Source organism: Leptonychotes weddellii, chromosome 1 (genome assembly GCF_054177405.1).
Source record: "Leptonychotes weddellii isolate Sample4059 chromosome 1, ASM5417740v2, whole genome shotgun sequence".
Taxonomy (NCBI): domain Eukaryota; kingdom Metazoa; phylum Chordata; class Mammalia; order Carnivora; family Phocidae; genus Leptonychotes; species Leptonychotes weddellii.
The window spans coordinates 6,924,143-6,940,469 of record NC_138369.1 but is presented as its reverse complement, the minus strand read 5'-3'; the positions used below and the strand labels follow the sequence as shown (position 1 = coordinate 6,940,469).

The 16,327-nt window shown below is 55.7% G+C and overlaps 2 protein-coding genes across 3 annotated transcripts in view; both read left to right on the top strand.

Moving 5' to 3' along the window:
• RGL3 (ral guanine nucleotide dissociation stimulator like 3) overlaps nucleotides 1-8,510 on the top strand; it is a 10,870-nt gene extending 2,360 nt beyond the window's left edge. Inside the window, exons 5-18 of the mRNA XM_081805403.1 lie at nucleotides 1,427-1,586; nucleotides 1,678-1,893; nucleotides 2,631-2,734; nucleotides 2,850-2,934; nucleotides 4,022-4,078; nucleotides 4,187-4,273; nucleotides 4,476-4,508; nucleotides 4,581-4,702; nucleotides 5,445-5,540; nucleotides 5,642-5,710; nucleotides 5,799-5,895; nucleotides 6,540-6,692; nucleotides 6,782-6,896; nucleotides 7,931-8,510. Coding sequence (XP_081661529.1) covers nucleotides 1,427-1,586; nucleotides 1,678-1,893; nucleotides 2,631-2,734; nucleotides 2,850-2,934; nucleotides 4,022-4,078; nucleotides 4,187-4,273; nucleotides 4,476-4,508; nucleotides 4,581-4,702; nucleotides 5,445-5,540; nucleotides 5,642-5,710; nucleotides 5,799-5,895; nucleotides 6,540-6,692; nucleotides 6,782-6,896; nucleotides 7,931-8,049 — 1,513 coding nt within the window. The 3' untranslated portion in view covers nucleotides 8,050-8,510. The remainder of the gene's footprint in view (nucleotides 1-1,426; nucleotides 1,587-1,677; nucleotides 1,894-2,630; nucleotides 2,735-2,849; nucleotides 2,935-4,021; nucleotides 4,079-4,186; nucleotides 4,274-4,475; nucleotides 4,509-4,580; nucleotides 4,703-5,444; nucleotides 5,541-5,641; nucleotides 5,711-5,798; nucleotides 5,896-6,539; nucleotides 6,693-6,781; nucleotides 6,897-7,930) is intronic.
• Nucleotides 8,511-10,661: 2,151 nt separating this feature from the next.
• EPOR (erythropoietin receptor) lies at nucleotides 10,662-15,919 on the top strand. Of its 2 annotated transcripts, none has more exons than XM_006744295.3 (8): nucleotides 10,662-10,902; nucleotides 11,747-11,882; nucleotides 12,283-12,461; nucleotides 12,540-12,697; nucleotides 13,202-13,355; nucleotides 13,436-13,523; nucleotides 14,763-14,850; nucleotides 14,944-15,919. In XM_006744295.3, the coding sequence occupies exons 1-8, from the start codon at nucleotides 10,788-10,790 to the stop codon at nucleotides 15,553-15,555; spliced, it is 1,530 nt and encodes a 509-aa protein (XP_006744358.1). In that variant the 5' UTR covers nucleotides 10,662-10,787; the 3' UTR covers nucleotides 15,556-15,919. The 2 variants fall into 2 exon arrangements, with proteins under 2 accessions (XP_006744358.1, XP_030895981.1); XM_031040121.2 differs by having other exon boundaries at nucleotides 15,002-15,348.
• Nucleotides 15,920-16,327: the final 408 nt, after the last annotated feature.

Here is a 16,327-nt window from a genome sequence, read left to right as displayed (position 1 = left end):
TAAATACTTTGCTACCCACCTTAATTAACAACTTTTTTTTTAGAATTTTTTTTTAACATAACCTCGTGTGCACAATCATTTCCAAAAAATCAGCAATAATTACTTAATATCAAAAATTACCCAGTCCTGGAGTGCCTCGGTGGCTCAGTGAGTTAAGCGTCCAACTCTTGATTTTGGCTCAGGTCATGATCTCAGGGTCATGAGATCGAGCCCCGAGTCAGGCTCTGCACACTGGGTGTGGAGCCTACTTAAGATTCTCTCTCTCTCCCTCTCCCTCTGCCCCTCTCCACCCTGCTCTCTCTCAAAAAAACAAAAACAAAAAAACCCAAAACCCAATCCAGATTCAAATCCCCCCATTGTCCCTAAATTGTCTTTTTTTACAGTTGTTTCTTCGAAATCCAAACATCTATTCAAGGCACTTGGTCTTTCATTTCTTAGGTCTCTTTTATTCTAGGACAGTCTCCCTTTGTCTTTTGTTTAATGTCATTAAGGAAAAAAAAATGGATCATTTGTCCAGAGGAGTGTCTCACCTTCTCCGTTTACCTGTTTGCTGTCTCATGGTGACACGTTTCATGTTGGTGAACAACGCTCGTAATTTCCAAACAAAACAGAGCCCAGACTTTGGCAGTTCTTGCATTCCTGGAGCCAAACTAATGAGTGTTTATGAGCAAGATAGTTGGGTTCTAGGTGCAGATTATGGTAAACAGGTTTTCCAAGGACACAAGTGTCTTGGAGGGACGCTTGGAGGCTGAGCGAGGCACAAATTCACTGTGCAGGTCGGCCCCCTTGTGGCAGATTTCAACTTCAAAATGTCCCCTAGGGGGCGCCACCATAGAATCCCACTATGGAAAAATCATTCCTATTACTGAGTACTTTATAGCTGTCTAGTATGTATGATCTCGGATTTTTTTAAAAATCCAGATGAAGAAATCAAGGCACACAGTGGTTAAAGAGTTTGCTTTAGTTCACATAGCAAGCCCAGGGGACAAGTTTGGATTTGAACTTGGGACTGACAATAGCCTTCCCTTAACTACAAAGTTATACCACCTCTCACCACAACAATAGGGCAGACAGAGCTTACTTTAATATAGGTTCAAAACCAAAAACACCTAATTTCTCCTCTAGCCTTTAAGCACCTGGCTTCAAATCCCTGCCCTGCCATTTCCTGAAGGTGTGACTTAGGGTAAATTGTTCCTGCCTCAGTTTCCCCATCCGTGGGAGGTGGATAATAGTACTTCCCTCACTGGGTTAGGGTGGATTATCACCTTAGGTGCTAAATGAACGTTACCATTGCTCTGACACCCTTAAAAATACCCGGGGAAGTTTCCGTTTTGCAGATAAGGAAAGTGAGACTCAGAGACACTAAGGAACCTGTCCAAGATCACACAGCCAGTCCTGGATTCAAACCTGAGAGTTTTTAACCCCCCTCTAATACTCCCTCAGGACCTCCTGGAGCTACCCAAACCCCCCGCCCAGATTCCCCGGAAGGCTGTTCAGAAGAGGAGGAAGGACTGGTGCGTGAAGGCCCTGAGCTCCTAGACTTCGGTGTAGATGAAGTGGCCGAACAGCTGACGCTGCTGGACGCGGTGAGCACTGGGGCGGGGCGCGGGTGTGGGGCAGATTCCGTTGAGCACAATCCTACCCACCTCCCCACCCTCCCCACCTCCCTCCACCCAGGAGCTCTTTTCGCGCGTGCGGCCCTGCGAGTGCCTGGGCTCCGTGTGGTCACAGCGGGACCGTCCGGGGGCCACGAGCGCTGCCCCCACGGTGCGCGCCACCGTGACCCAGTTCAACATGGTGATCGGTTGCGTGCTGGGCTCCGTGCTGGGAGAGCAGGGCCTGGCAGCCCCACAGAGGGCGCAGCGGCTGGAGAAGTGGATCCGCGTCGCCCAGGTGCGCCTCAGCAAGGAAGGAGACGTGGGGGCGGGGCATGGGGGTGGGGACAAGGCCTGGTGAGAGGCAGGGGACAGGAGGTGGAAGGCAGAAGACAAGGGTCTGGGAATGAGGGGAGGATTGGGGTTAGGAGGTGCCCCTAAGGGAAAGCCTAGGAGGGGCCCAGGGCTGGCGGCGAGGTGCTGAGGGACGCTGGGTGGGTCTAGGGATAAGAGGATGGGATGGGGGATGGGGGTAATGGGGAGGGTGGGTTGGAGGAGGAACCAATGCCCAGAGAAGGTGGCGGTGGTCCCGAGAGAGACTGGGTGGGGGCGGGTCAAGAGCCTCAAGGCTGAAGAAGGGAAAGAAACGGGGGGGGGGGGGCCCAGGAGAGTGGAGGAGTGGTAAGGGAGGAGGGGAAGGGGGTAGATGGTTGATACCCAGGGTGAAACAGGTTCGGGGAGGCGAGGTCTGGGTCCAGGAGGGATACTGTGGGCACGTCTAGGGCTCGAGTAGGAGTAAGGAGTGGGGACAAAGGAAGCCAGGGTGAGAGGTAGGGAACGGAGGGGCAGCTGGGGGAGGGGCTGGGGCTGCAAGTGGGGGAGGGTCCGGGTCCTGAGGGGCGAGACTGACTCCTGGGAGCTTGTCGGCCAGTCCTAGGGGTCTGACCTGGGGTCAGAAGTCTCGAATCAAAGGTGAATCATAGCTGGGGGTCAGGCGTGGGGTGTCACCAGCTTCCCCCACCCCACCCCCCGCAGCGCTGCCGGGAACTGCGGAACTTTTCCTCGCTGCGGGCCATACTGTCCGCCCTACAGTCTAACCCCATATACAGGCTCAAGCGCAGCTGGGGCGCCGTCAGCAGGTGAGGTTGGGGGGGGGGGACTGGGAAGGGGGCTTGTCGCTGAGGCGGAACGTCCTCCCCAGCGCAGCTCTGACTTTCCCAGCCCCTGACACCGACCCCTGTCCTGACCCCCCAGGGAACGGTTATCCACTTTCAGAAAACTTTCGCAGATTTTCTCCGATGAGAACAACCACCTCAGTAGTAGAGAGATTCTTTCCCAGGTAAAGATGGGTGTGGACCCCGAGGATCCCAGGCCCAAAAAGGGAAAAAGGAGACGTGGGGCCGGGCACCGCTTGTCATTGTCAAAACATTCAGTGTCCTTTCACTCCACCTCAGTGATGACCTTCCCCTTGTTTGTGGGCAGCACCCCTTTTTACTGCCTCAGCTTGCCCTCACGATAGCTCACACTCAGTGACTGCCTTATTTATTCATTCAACAAATACCAGAAGTTACATGGAAAAGGTCACTTGAGGCCAGAGGGCCAGAGTCACAGCAAAGAGTAAAGTGTAAAAAAAAAAAAAAAAAAAAAAAAAAAATGCACTAGGACTCGACTTTGATAAGCAAAACTGAAAATTGTCTGCCAACAAGTCGGACTTATTGTAGGCAAGACTGAGATTCTAACTGTAATTAGGTGCTGGTTCTTAGGGTGAATCTAGAATAGATGGAATGTGAAGCCTGTTCCTTCGGCCCAGAACGTTCCTCACATTGACCTTCTGCAAGTTTCACTCCGCTTGCCCCTTTATTGCCCTTACCTCTGCCTGCTACATGTGGAGCTTGGTTGTTGCTGTCTCTCCCTCGCTAATGTCGGCTCCAGGAGGCCAGGATTTTTGTCTCTTGCTCACTGCTGTCTCCCCAGCACTCAGAACAGTGCCTGGCCCAGAATAGCTGCTCAGTAAATATCTGCGAACGAATGCATGTCTCAAGTACGGATAAGAGGTCAAGGAAGAGGGAGCTCTGAATTCAGCACCTACTGTGTGCCGGGAGACCCCACCATGAACCAGACGGACAGAGTTCCTGCCCAGGAGGGAAATCAGGCTGTAAATAGGGAAACACACCGTGCATTAACAACTGCCTAGCAATTATATAATTAAATACCAGACAGAGCGATGTTATGAAGACAAGGTGCAGGGCATTTCCAGGGGATGGATGACAGGCCTGTGCCTTGTTCAATATTCCTTGGGTTTGGCCTTTACAAGCCGCTGGTAGTTGCTGAAAGCAAAACAGGCAAATATGCTGGGTCTTGAGGCATCTTCCCTGAGGGAAGGGTCAGAGAGACTCCAGGACTGCTCACTTCTTCCCTCCCCACAGGAGGAGGCCACCGAGGGCCCCCAAGAGGAGGACACCCTCCCAGGAAGCCTGCCCCCAGTGAGTGAGGTGGTTTGGGATGGGGGCCAAGCAGGATCCTCACAGAATGGGGTGGTACGTGATGGGGTCAGTGACGGCTGAAAGTGACTGAAGCTCTGGGGACCACAGAAACTGCCCCCGGGCCTTGTCCCCTACCTTGGCACCTTTCTCACGGACCTGGTTATGCTGGACACAGCCCTGCCGGACATGCTGGAGGTCTGACCCCTGACCCTTGACTCCTGACCCCAGCACCACTTATCCTCAGCACAGTGGGCCTCCTGACATCCCACCCTTGACCCCTGCCCGCACTCCCTACCCCAGCCCCCTTAGGGCAGTGGGGCTCCTGACATCTAGCCCCTGACCTTGACCCTCAGTCCTTGATTCTGGAGGCTCCAGTTCAGACAGAGTTTGCCCCCAGGGGGATCTCATCAACTTTGAGAAGAGGAGGAAGGTGAGTGACACTGGGGTGGGCATGGGGGCTGGGGGTGGGACAGGGGCAGGTTCTGAGAGGCCGCCCCCTCAGGAGTGGGAGATCCTGGCCCACATCCAGCAGCTGCAGAAGCGATGTCGGAGCTACTGCTTGAGCCCCCGTGCACCTGTCCTGGCTGCCCTGCGCACCCAGCGCCAGCTCAGCGAGGAGCAGAGGTGACCCCCCCTGCCCCCCCAAGGCCCGGCCCAGCCCCCACCCTGGCTGATTCCGGATGGCACACTAGACCCACTTACCCCATGTACATCTCCAACTCCTCAGACACCCTCCTGAGCCCTGACCCCCATCCTATGACCTTGCATTTTCTCCAGCCCAAGTGAGGGCCCCAGTTCACCTCTGACCTCAAATTCTGACCCCATCTGACTTTCTGACTTCAGTCTTTCATGTATGGCTGGCCATTCCACTCACCCGTCCCATCTGTTCTCTTCCCCCGGTCCTGACCCTATCTGTCCTATGACCCCATTTGTAACCCCAGTCTGAATCTCTGAGCCTAATCATCTTTCCCCAGTTCTGAATAACTGACTCCAACTAGATGTATATTTGACCATCCAACTCCACTATCCCATTTGTTTTTTTTCATTCTGTTGAATCCTTTACCCTAATCATTGACCCCAATGATTACTTGACCTTGAACTCTATCTTTGACCAAATTTTACTCCTCAATCCCACTCTGCGAATCCCTGTGTGACCTGCCGACCAAGCCATCCCGTCTCATCCCTAATAAGACCCTGATGCCATAATAACCCCCCATTTGCTACCTTGACCATGACATTTGGTGCCCACCTTCCGCTGCTCCCCACTACATACCCGCAACGCAGCTCCCAACTGATCCTAGCTTTCATCTCATTCCTTGCCGCTTCCTGGCCCCAACCCACCCCAATGTGCACTTTGACTCCTCAGCTACCGAGTCTCCCGTGTCATTGAGCCACCTGCTGCTTCCTGTCCCAGCTCCCCACGCATCCGGCGGCGAATTAGCCTCACCAAGCGCCTCAGTGCGTGAGTCTTGGGGTGTGCCTGGGGAGTGATGTGGGCAGAGACGGGAGGCTGCTCCTGGGACTGGGTCTGGGCTCATCCTCATCCCTTGTCTCTGTCTTTAGAAAGCTGTCCCGAGAGAGGGGCTCATCCCCTGGTGGGAGTCCTGGGGATCCCTCCTCCCCCACCTCCAGGTGAGCATCCCAGTTAGTGAAAGGCCTGGAGATGGCAGGGTCAGAGGTCAGGGCAGCCACTCGACCTCAGGCTCTGCATCTCCCCCAGTCTGTCCCCAGGGTCCCCCCCATCTAGTCCTAGAACCAGAGACCCTCCTCCTGGCAGTCCCCCGGCCTCTCCAGGGTCCCAGGGCCCCAGCACCAAGGTACTAGCCCTGCCTGGGTGCATGTGGGACTGTGGGCACCCAGGGCTGTGTGTGTGTGTGTGCGCATGTGTGCGTGTGTCCATGGGATTTCACAGCCAGGCATGTACATAAGAGACTGTACACATGATTGGCTGAGCACTCGGAGTATCTGTCCAGGAGACCATGTGCATCTCATGGCCCTATTTGAGGGACTGTCCCTCAGTCTGGCTTATGCACAGATCTGGATGAGTCAGCTCACCCACAGGGCACTCCAGGGCGTGATTATACTTTTGCAAGGATATGCATGTCCCCAGGAATTGGCATACCTAAAGGGGACACATGGGCATAAATATCCACAATACCCATGGGACCCTGAATGGGGCTGTTCACGGACTTGTGGGTGTACAACAGTTACAAGCGTATGTGTGTACTCGCTGCTCTCTGTGCACACAGGATTTCTTGTGTGTAAACACAGCTTTGTGCTATGTTTACGGTCATGTGTAAATTTGTTTTTGTCACAGGGCACGAAGGTCTGTATGTGGTGGGATTGCATAGATGCGGGCTTGTGAGTGCACCCTAATTGCCTGTCCCCAAGCTCCGCTTTTGTAGGGGGACATGTAACTTTCCCACCACTCAGCCCCCCTACCCCCCCACACTGCCCACAGCTGCCCTTGAGCCCGGACCTGCCGGGCTCCCGGCCCTTGACTTTGCCCCTGAGCAGCTCTCACATCTCCTTACCGGGGCAGCAGGGATCGGAGGCTCGAGTCATCCGCGTCAGCATTGACAATGACCACGGGAACCTGTATCGGAGCATCTTGGTGAGGGGGGCGGAGCCAGGAACCTGCTGGGGCAGCCCTGCCCCCTGGGGCTTGGCGGTCACACCTCACCACCCACCTTCTTTTCCCAGCTCACTAGTCAGGACAAGGCCCCCAGCGTGGTGCAGCGAGCCCTGGAAAAGCACAATGTGGCTCAGCCCTGGGCCCGGGACTACCAGCTCTTCCAAGTTCTTCCTGGGGACAGGGGTGAGCAGGGACTGCATGCAGCCTGGGCTGGGGGTTAGCTCGGAGGGCAGCAGACTGACTAGGGTCAAGGCTGGCCTAATGGGGCCAGGAGGTGGCTCTGACAGAGTAGGGGGAGGATGAAGCAGGGTGCGGGTAAGAGGCAGGAAAAATTTGTGCCTCGATTTTGCAGGGTCATGAGGTTGCCCTGGCTGTGTGAGTGAAAGGGGCAATAAAGGTGTCTTCTTAGGATTTATGGGGAAATGAAATTGTCCAGGGTCAAATGGGAGAGGGAGGAAAGGAGGTTGTCTTGGCTTAAATTTGTAGGATCATGAGGTCATTCAGGCTCAGCCTGGTGGGGTAGGAGTCTAAAGGGGGTCTGGGCTTGAATCTGTGAGGAGATGAGCTTGCCCTGGCTCAGCATGGGGACTCCGAAGTTATCTGCACTTGTCATGGGAGAGGGCCACATGGTATTGAAATTCAGGGTAGGGGAGCACGATGTCATTCAATACAGACACAGGTAGGAGGTCACCCCGTTCTCAAGAAGGAGAGGCAAGAGGGTGACATGCAAAAGGATATGACATGAGGTTGGTGGGACATGAGGAAGGAATATAGGAGGCTGTTTGGCTTCAGCTGTCGAGAGTGAGGGCCACAGATTGTATAGGCTGGACGTAGGAAGTCAGAAGCTGTCCAAGTTGATGGTGGGAGCAGCATGAATTTGGCTCGGAATTAGCTGGGGGAAGGGTGGGTGAGCAGGAAGTCATTTGGGATGGGTGACCTGAGTTTGTCCCACCTTGCAGTGCGGGTTGTCTAGACTCCAGAGGGAAATAGCGGGAGGTTGCCCAGGTGCAAGGTGGGAGGGACATGAGGTTGTGCAGGCTCTGAGTGGGAAGTTGTCAGCGTTCCCAGTGAGAGGAGAATAAGGTTGGCTTAGTGCTGGCTGAAGGGACCCAAGGTTCTGCAGAATAGACAGGTGAATGGCAAAAGGTTACCTAGGGCTTTTGTGGGGAAAGTATGAGGTTGTGCAGGCCTTTGACCATCATGTCCACCCTGGCCAGAGCTCCTGATTCCTGACAACGCCAATGTCTTCTACGCAATGAGTCCAGCCATCCCCGGAGACTTTGTGCTGCGGCGGAAGGAGAGGGCCCGGCTCACAACCACAGTCTCCTCAACCTGAGGGGGCCCCCTTCTCCCTCTAGGTCACAAGCCCCAGGGCAGCTTGAGGCCTAGTTTCTGTCACCATGGAAGTAGGGAGAGGGTTCCTCTCCCAGAGAGGTCCCATTCTCCAGTAAAGCCCACTGTACTCTGTACCCCATGACCCCCCACCTCCAACTTTAGCCCATTGGACACCATCTCTCTGACCCTCTTGGCACCAGATCCTTATTCCAGAGCCATCAGCCCATGGGCAGCCGGGTGAAGAGCTTCATCCCATAAACATAGAAGGCTGGTAGGGTGTGTGTGTGGGGGGGGGGGGGCAGGCCCTTCCCCAGAGAAATCTTGTAACTGGTGGAAACACATCAGAACTGACAGAAGTGGATGAAAATAGTGACCAAAGTTATGAAACAGGTCTGTCTTGTCTGTTCTGAGCCTGGGCCTTATATTCTCTATCTTGATAGAAATTAAAAACCAAAACCAAAACCTGAAAAAAATCTAAGAGTCTTGTGGAAGGGTTCAGGTGAGACACGACCAGATGCAGAGGGTCGGGGGACTATCACACACACAGGGGTTGGGACTCCCCAGCATTTGGGGGGCGTTATGCTTCTTTTCTGCCATGCATATGGGAGAGTGAAGAAATGAAAATCCATTGGGATCAGAGATAAATACCATCACCCATAAGTCAACAGGGTGTGAAGATGAAAGGAGAGGGGGGCACGGTCTCCCTATACTGGGGTAGGGAGAGGAAACAGAGAAGGCAGAGACAAAGGGAGCCATAGGGCCACCTAGGACACAGTCATAACCAGCAACAACCACAATCAACAATAATGTGTTCACTGAGGAACTTCTACTCTGTGCCGAACGTCAACTAGCAGCTTTATAGCTCACTGTTTTGGGCGCCTGGGTGGCTCAGTCGGTTAAGCGACTGCCTTCGGCTCAGGTCATGATCCTGGAGTCCCAGGATCGAGTCCCGCATCGGGCTCCCTGCTCTACAGGGAGTCTGCTTCTCCCTCTGACCCTCCCCCCTCTCCTGCTCTCTCTCTCTCATTCTCTCTCTCAAATAAATAAATAAAATCTTTTAAAAAAAATAGCTCACTGTTTTTTAAATTTTTAAAAATTATTTAAAAGATTTTTATCTGTTTATTTGAGAGAGAGAGCACAAGCAGGAGGGAGAGGGAGAAGCAGACTCCCCACTGAGCAGGGAGCCTGTCGCGGGACTCGTTCCCAGGACTCCGGGATCATGACCCAAGCCAAAGTCAGCCTAACTGACTAAGCCATGCAGGTGCCCCTTTATATCTTTATATCTCACTGTTGATCAGGGGTCTTTGTGCTTCAAGTGTTCAAAAACCCAGTCCTGGGGTGCCCGGGTGGCTCAGTCGCTAAGCGTCTGCCTTTGAATCAGGCCACGATCCCAGGGTCCTGGGATCGAGCCCCATATCGGGCTCCCTGCTTAGCAGGAAGCCTGCTTCTCCCTCTCCCACTCCCCCTGCTGTGTTCCCTCTCCTTGTCGCTCTCTCTTTGTTAAATAAATAAATAAAATCTTAAAAAAAAAAAAAAAAAAAAGGAAACCAATGGCTCTTGTAAATGAAAAGTTCAGTGGGCCCAGCTTCAATCACAGTTGGATCCAGGGATTCAAAAGAGGTCATCAGGATTATGTTGCGGTCTCAGGGCTCTGATTTGCCCTGAGAATGAGACTGTGTCCACGCCCCACACTACACCTTGCCAAATCCAATCACCCTCTGTGGCAACAGAACAACCCCTGATTTTCAGCTGGCCACCCAAAATAGAAAACATTTCCAGTCACCCTTGCAGCAAAATGTGGCCATGTGACTAAGTCTTGGCCAATGGGATGTGGGCAAATTCTTTTTCCCCAGGAACTTCGGGTAAAGCCCCAGGATGGAGGCTCATTGGATCCATTTGGGTCACATGCCCACCCTGAGCCAATCACGGTACTCCAGGAAATGGAGTGTTCTGACTGGCTAGTCGAGGGAGGGCAGGCGTCAAAGCGCCCCGGGCAGGTGTACCCCTGTGGGGGTGTTTACCCTAGTTTGAGAAGCTCAGCCCAAGCGAATAGCTTTCACCCTGTGTACTATAATTACTTCACAGATTAAAAGAGCTGCACATTCCTCGTAAAATAAAATCCCAACAGTAAAAATATCCCAACAGTAAAACTTTTCCAAAGAAAGCACAAATCTCAACCTCCAGAATGTATGTTATTTTACCAATACAGGATCATATGGTACATACTGTCTGGCCACACTGCCTAGCACCGTGCAAACACTCAACCGCCAGTCACTCTTATGATTATTTATTCCCACCCAGACTGGGAAGAGATGTTGATTAGCACGATAATACCAGTATCTTACATTTTGGGAATGTTTGCTATGTGCCAAGCCGGGTTTTACAGACAAGAAGGCTGAAGCTCAGATATGTCACCTGCCCAGGGTCACACAGTAAGAAAGTGTGCCTGCTGCAGAAACCGGCACTGTTCCTGACCCCCAAGTGGCCGCGGGGTGGGGTGGGGGGCCTGAGGGCCCCTGGGGCCTCCCGCGGGACCAGCAGGGCGGCCTCCTCCCGCTTATCTCAACCCAGGCTGCGTGTGGTCCCGCCCCCTCGGGGGAGCTGCCACTTGGAGGCGCCTGGCCGGGAAGGGCCTGGTCAGCTGTGTCCGGCGGAGGCAGCTGCTGACCCAGCTGTGGATTGTGCCAGGGGCGGAAGGGGGGCAGGGGCCCTGGGCCCCCCGTCGCGGGGGGTTGCATCATGGATCACCTCTGGGCGTACCTCTGGCCTGGAGTCCGCTCTCTCTGTCTCTTGCTCGCTGGGGCCGCCTGGGCTTCCCCACCCAAACCCCTGGACCCCAAGTTTGAAAGTAAAGGTAAGGGTGGATCGGTGTGGGACCCCCGCACTAGGTCCTGGGGGCAAAGCTCAGGCCTGAACTTTCAGCCTGGGTCCTGGGGGCCATATCGCGTTCCGAACCTCCAGTTTAGGTCCTCAGGGCCAAGCTGGTCTCTGAATCTCTTGGACTGGGACCTGGTGTAGCAGACTGGGTTCTAAGACTCCAGACTGGGTCTGGAGGGGGACATAAGGTTCCCGTTTTATCTTTCCAGGGAGACTGGGACATGATATATCCTAATGGGACAGGGGCGGTGCTGGGTCTAGGCCTCGACGTCTAGAGTCCCTGAGGAGAGAGGGACCTAGCCGATCCTTCACTGGAGGGAGGGAGGACAAAGCCCGGGCCGAGGCAGAGGGCCCGGGGCCGCTGGCGACTGTAAACATGGTTTGTATGCGGGCGCCAGATCCCTCGGCCTGCCGGGTTGAGGGGAGGGGCGGGGGAGGGGGCCACGGTTGGCGTTATCGGGCCGCCGGCAGCCTGCCGGGGCCGATAGGGGAGCCCGCCACCTCCGCACACATCCAGTGGCCTGCCTGGCCTGGCCTGGGGCGGGGCCGGCAGCGGGAGGCGGAGGCCTGGCTAGGTGCGCGCAGTCCAGCGCGTTGTGGGGTGGGCGCGGATGTGTGTGGGAACAGTAAGGCAAGCAACCTGTGCTTGGGAGTTCGGGGGGCACCACCTCTGGGGACCCTTCGAGGGGCCCCGCTTGGGGTAGAGAGCGAGGCGGGGCTTTTTTCTTATCGGTTGGCACAGGCGGCAGGAGGGAGGGGGGAGGACGCGGTGGCCCTAAGACAGGGTTCCCCCGACCCCCTCCCCTTGTTCCCACCCGCAGCGGCCCTGCTGGCTGCCCGCGGGCCCGAAGAGCTTCTGTGCTTCACCGAACGGTTGGAGGACTTGGTGTGTTTCTGGGAGGAAGCGGCAAGCGCCGGGGTCGGCCCCGACAACTACAGCTTCTTCTACCAGCTCGAGTGAGTGCAGCGGGGCAGGTGGAGCGCCCCCACGCTCTGAGGACGGGGCGGGTGGGCAGGACAGAGCTCGCCCCGGAGCTCACGCTTTGGGACATCTGCTGGGATCGGGACCGGATGGCACCTGCCCGGGTGGTCACTGGTGGGAAGCCCGCGGGGTCAGGGCTGACACGGCCCCCTAGTGGCTGGGGTTGGAACACTCCCGCGATCTCTGTTGGAGGGCGATCCCAAACTGTAGGGCAGGGACGGCACCCCTCCGATAGGACTAAGGCGTCGCGTGCGTCGGGGCTGGGACGCCCCTTGGTGGTGGTGCCCAAAATGCGCCCACGGTCCAGGCAATAACAACCTGTCGCACCCCCACCCCCAACTTGCCCCCTCGCCTCTCTGGCCCCTTGGCGCACAGGGGTGAGCCATGGAAGCCATGCAGCCTGCACCAGGCGCCCACGGCTCGCGGCGCTGTGCGTTTCTGGTGCTCGCTGCCCACGGCCGACACGTCGAGCTTCGTGCCCTTAGAGTTGCGCGTCACAGCGGTATCCTCGGGCGCTCCACGCTACCACCGTATCATCCACATCAACGAAGTAGGTAAGTGCGCAGGGAATGGGGACCTTGTCGGGTGAGGGAGTCACGGTCACCGCCCGCCTGATCAACCCCTCTCCTCAGTGCTCCTGGACCCCCCAGCGGGGCTGCTGGCGCGGCGGGCCGACGAGGGCGGCCACGTGCTACTGCGTTGGCTCCCGCCTCCTGGGGCCCCCGTGGCCAGCCTCATCCGCTACGAAGTGAACATCTCCTCTGGCAACGTCGCGGGGGGCGCACAGAAGGTGAGGCTGCCTCTACCGCCAGCCCCAAAGGCTCCATGGTGGACAGCCCCGCCTCCTCCCTCCAAACCCCGCCCAGATGGTCACCACGGCCCCGCCCCCTGGCCGCGCCCCTCCAGGCCCCGCCTCTGACGCCCGTCATCTCCCTGCCCGAGACACCTCCACGCCCACTGACATGTCTTCTTTCCCAGTGCCTCCCCAGCCCACCTGGACCCAATCCCACTTACCCCAGTGTCCCAAATACTAGACCCCTTCAAGGTCCCGACCCTCTAGGCTCTGGCCCCGCCCCTAAATAGCCCGAATCCACCCTCTGCTCCCTGGGGCCCCGTCCTGATTGGCCCCGAGCCTTCCTGGAAGCCGCTTCTTGCTTTCAGTGCCCTTCCCCCTCACGGCAGCGCTTGGGAAGCTGTCCTTCCTTTCTTTGATTGGCTCAGTGCCGCCCCCCAGGCTTTTCTCTGCTCGCCCCGCCCCATCTGGCCACGCCTCTCACCCAGGCCCCGCCCCCAGGTGGAGATCCTGGATGGCCGCACTGAGTGCGTGCTGAGCAACCTTCGGGGCGGAACGCGTTACACCTTCATGGTACGCGCGCGTATGGCCGAGCCGAGCTTCGGTGGCTTCTGGAGCGCCTGGTCCGAGCCTGCGTCGCTGCTGACAGCTAGTGGTGAGGCCCCAGGTAGGGGCGTAGGAGGGGCTAGGGCGGAACATGGGGCATTCCCACCACCCTGACTTCCTGCTCCTCAGACTTGGACCCCCTCATCCTGACGCTCTCCCTCATCCTCGTGCTCATCCTGATACTGCTGGCCGTGCTCGCCCTGCTCTCCCACCGCAGGTGAGCGCCCCATTCGGGCACCTAGCCCAGACTCCTCCCCACCGTTCTTTTGCTGTGGAAAGCTAGGCTCAGAGACAGGCAGGCATTTGCCCAGGGACACACAGTGAGGGGTCAGTGGCAGGGCTGGAGCAAGCCAGACCAGACCCAGACTCTTAGTTAAAATTCCCTGGGAACACTCACCTGGTTTTCCTTCAACCTCAGTGGCTGCTCCTTCTTGAATTCCTTTGCTCGTTCCTTTTCCCAATTTTATCCACTTTTGTAAAATCCCTGGATGGGCTTAATGGAAAGATTTAACACCCTGAGTGCCTCCTGCCTCTGTGGTGAAGCTCCTTAGGTTCTTTACGGTAGGACCAGCCATCCTGAGGTTTTTGGAATTCCCAGCACATAACATGTGGTTTCACACCCTCAAGCCTAGGCACATGCTATTCTGTCTGCCCGGAATGCCCTTCCTGCCTTGTCTGCCAAGCAGTCTCCTAGGTGTCTTTCAAGGCCTTGTTTATTTACTTGGTTGAAAAATACATACGGAGTGCCAACTGTGTGCTAAGCACTGGGGAGAAAGTGGAAAACAAACATGTCCCTCACCTTGTGGATCTCATAGTTGAGTCAAATAACAAGGGAACCAACAGATATTTGATTATGCATTGTGATATCACAGAAACAAGTGGGGCCTGGGGACATGACAGGATGATCAGGAAAGACCTCTGGGAGGTGACATCAGAATGGAAACCTGAAGGTTGGAAGAAGGCAGTCACATGAAAATTGAAAAGAAACAGCAAGTGCAAAAGCCCTGAGGTGGGAATGAGCTTGGAACATTGAAGCAGCTGCCAAGAAGGGCTCTCTGGCTAGAGCAGAATGTGTTAGGAGAGAGTGGTTAAATGATGAGGTGAGGGAGGTGACAGGGGGTCAGAACATGCCAGGCTGTCTGCAGGGCTGTGGGGAGGAGTTTGAATTTTATTCTGAGTACATTGGGGGAATATTATAGAAAGGAGTGAGAAGGGAAGTAACAACAGTGCATGCTGAACTCCTATGCATCCTTCAAAACCCTGTTCCAGTCGCCCACCTATAGACCTTTGCAGGTGCAAGCCAGAGCCTCTGTTCCTCTGCCCCTATGCATTCTTCTGCCTCCACTGTGGTCACAAGGGGCCAGGACTATCTGTGCCCCTGTGACTGCTCCGAACAGGGTAGTGGTGGGTATTCAGTGACACATACCCATGTTCTTGGTTCTTCTGGCTTCACCAGGGCTCTGAAGCAGAAGATCTGGCCTGGCATCCCAAGCCCTGAGAGTGAGTTTGAGGGCCTCTTCACCACCCACAAGGGTAACTTCCAGGTAGGTGGCATGGTTGTCCCCTCAGGGCCTGGGGCTTCCCTGCTCCTACGGCTGAACCCCAGGTCTCTGAGCAGGCTGGTGCTGTTTCCCCAGCTGTGGCTCTACCAGAATGAGGGCTGTCTTTGGTGGAGCCCCTGCACTCCCTTTGCAGAGGACCCACCCGCCCCCCTGGAAGTCCTCTCTGAGCGCTGCTGGGGGGCGACACAGGCGGTGGAGCCAGGGGCAGAGGATGAGGGACCCCTGCTGGAGCCAGTGGGCAGTGAACATACCCAGGACACCTACCTGGTGCTGGACAAGTGGTTGCTGCCCCGGAACCCACCCAGTGAGGATCTCCCACGGCCTGATGGCGGTTTGGACATAGTAGCCATGGATAAAGGCTCAGAAGCATCCTCCTGCTCATCTGCTTTGTCCCTGAAGCCTGGGCCAGAGGGGGCCTTGGCTACCAGCTTTGAGTATACCATCCTGGATCCCAGCTCCCAGCTCTTGCGCCCAAGGGCACTGCCCCCTGAGCTGCCCCCCACCCCACCCCACATAAAGTACCTGTACCTCATGGTGTCTGACTCTGGCATCTCAACTGACTACAGCTCAGGGGGCTCCCAGGGAGCCCAGGGGGACTCATCGAATGGCCCCTTCTCGAACCCTTATGAGAACAGCCTCATCCCAGCCCCTGAGCCTTCACCTCCCAGCTATGTGGCCTGCTCCTAGGACTCCAACCCTCAGATGTTTGGAGATCCAGCATGACCTCAAGTGCTAGTCCAGGCCTAAGACTTATTGAGCAGGGCTGGTGAGGCCTTCCCTCAGGACTAGGGGCATTGCTAACCTCGGCTTTCTGCCCAGTCCATCCTGCTCAGTCCATCCTTGCAGTATTTTAAAATGTAGAGTTGTGTGTGTGTGTATGCATGAATGTGTGTGTATTTTTTTTCCTATCATGACTTCTACAAACATCCTGTAAACCCCATCTTTCCCTGGGCCCAGGCCATAGGGGCAGCAGAAAAAGGCCTTGAGCTCCGTCTGAAATTCTGGATCTGGCAACCTGAATAATAATCATAATAAACCTAATTGGTCAGTATATGTTATACTAGGTGCCGTAACAAACAACCCCTAAATATGAGTGGCTTTACACATCAATGTGCTTTCTCTCTCGTATTTCAATGCAAACCTCTAGGTGAGCAGTCATCTCTGGGATGAGTCAGAAGCCCCGACCCTTCTGGTCTGTAGCTTCCCCATCCCCTGGGGCCACCCTGAGGTCTTTAGATGGGTCCTCTGCGTCTTGCCAACCAATAAGCAAAACAAACAGCAGATTTGGTGGGCCATTTTAGGGAGTTAGCCTAAGAAGTAGTAATCATCTCTTCTTCACAAATCCCATTGGCCAGAAATAGTCACAGGACCCCAGCTAGAACCACAGACAGCTGGGGGGAAATGTAGTTTAGCTGTACACCCCGGGAGAGGAAGGTTGTTGAATGAGCCTCTAGCTAGC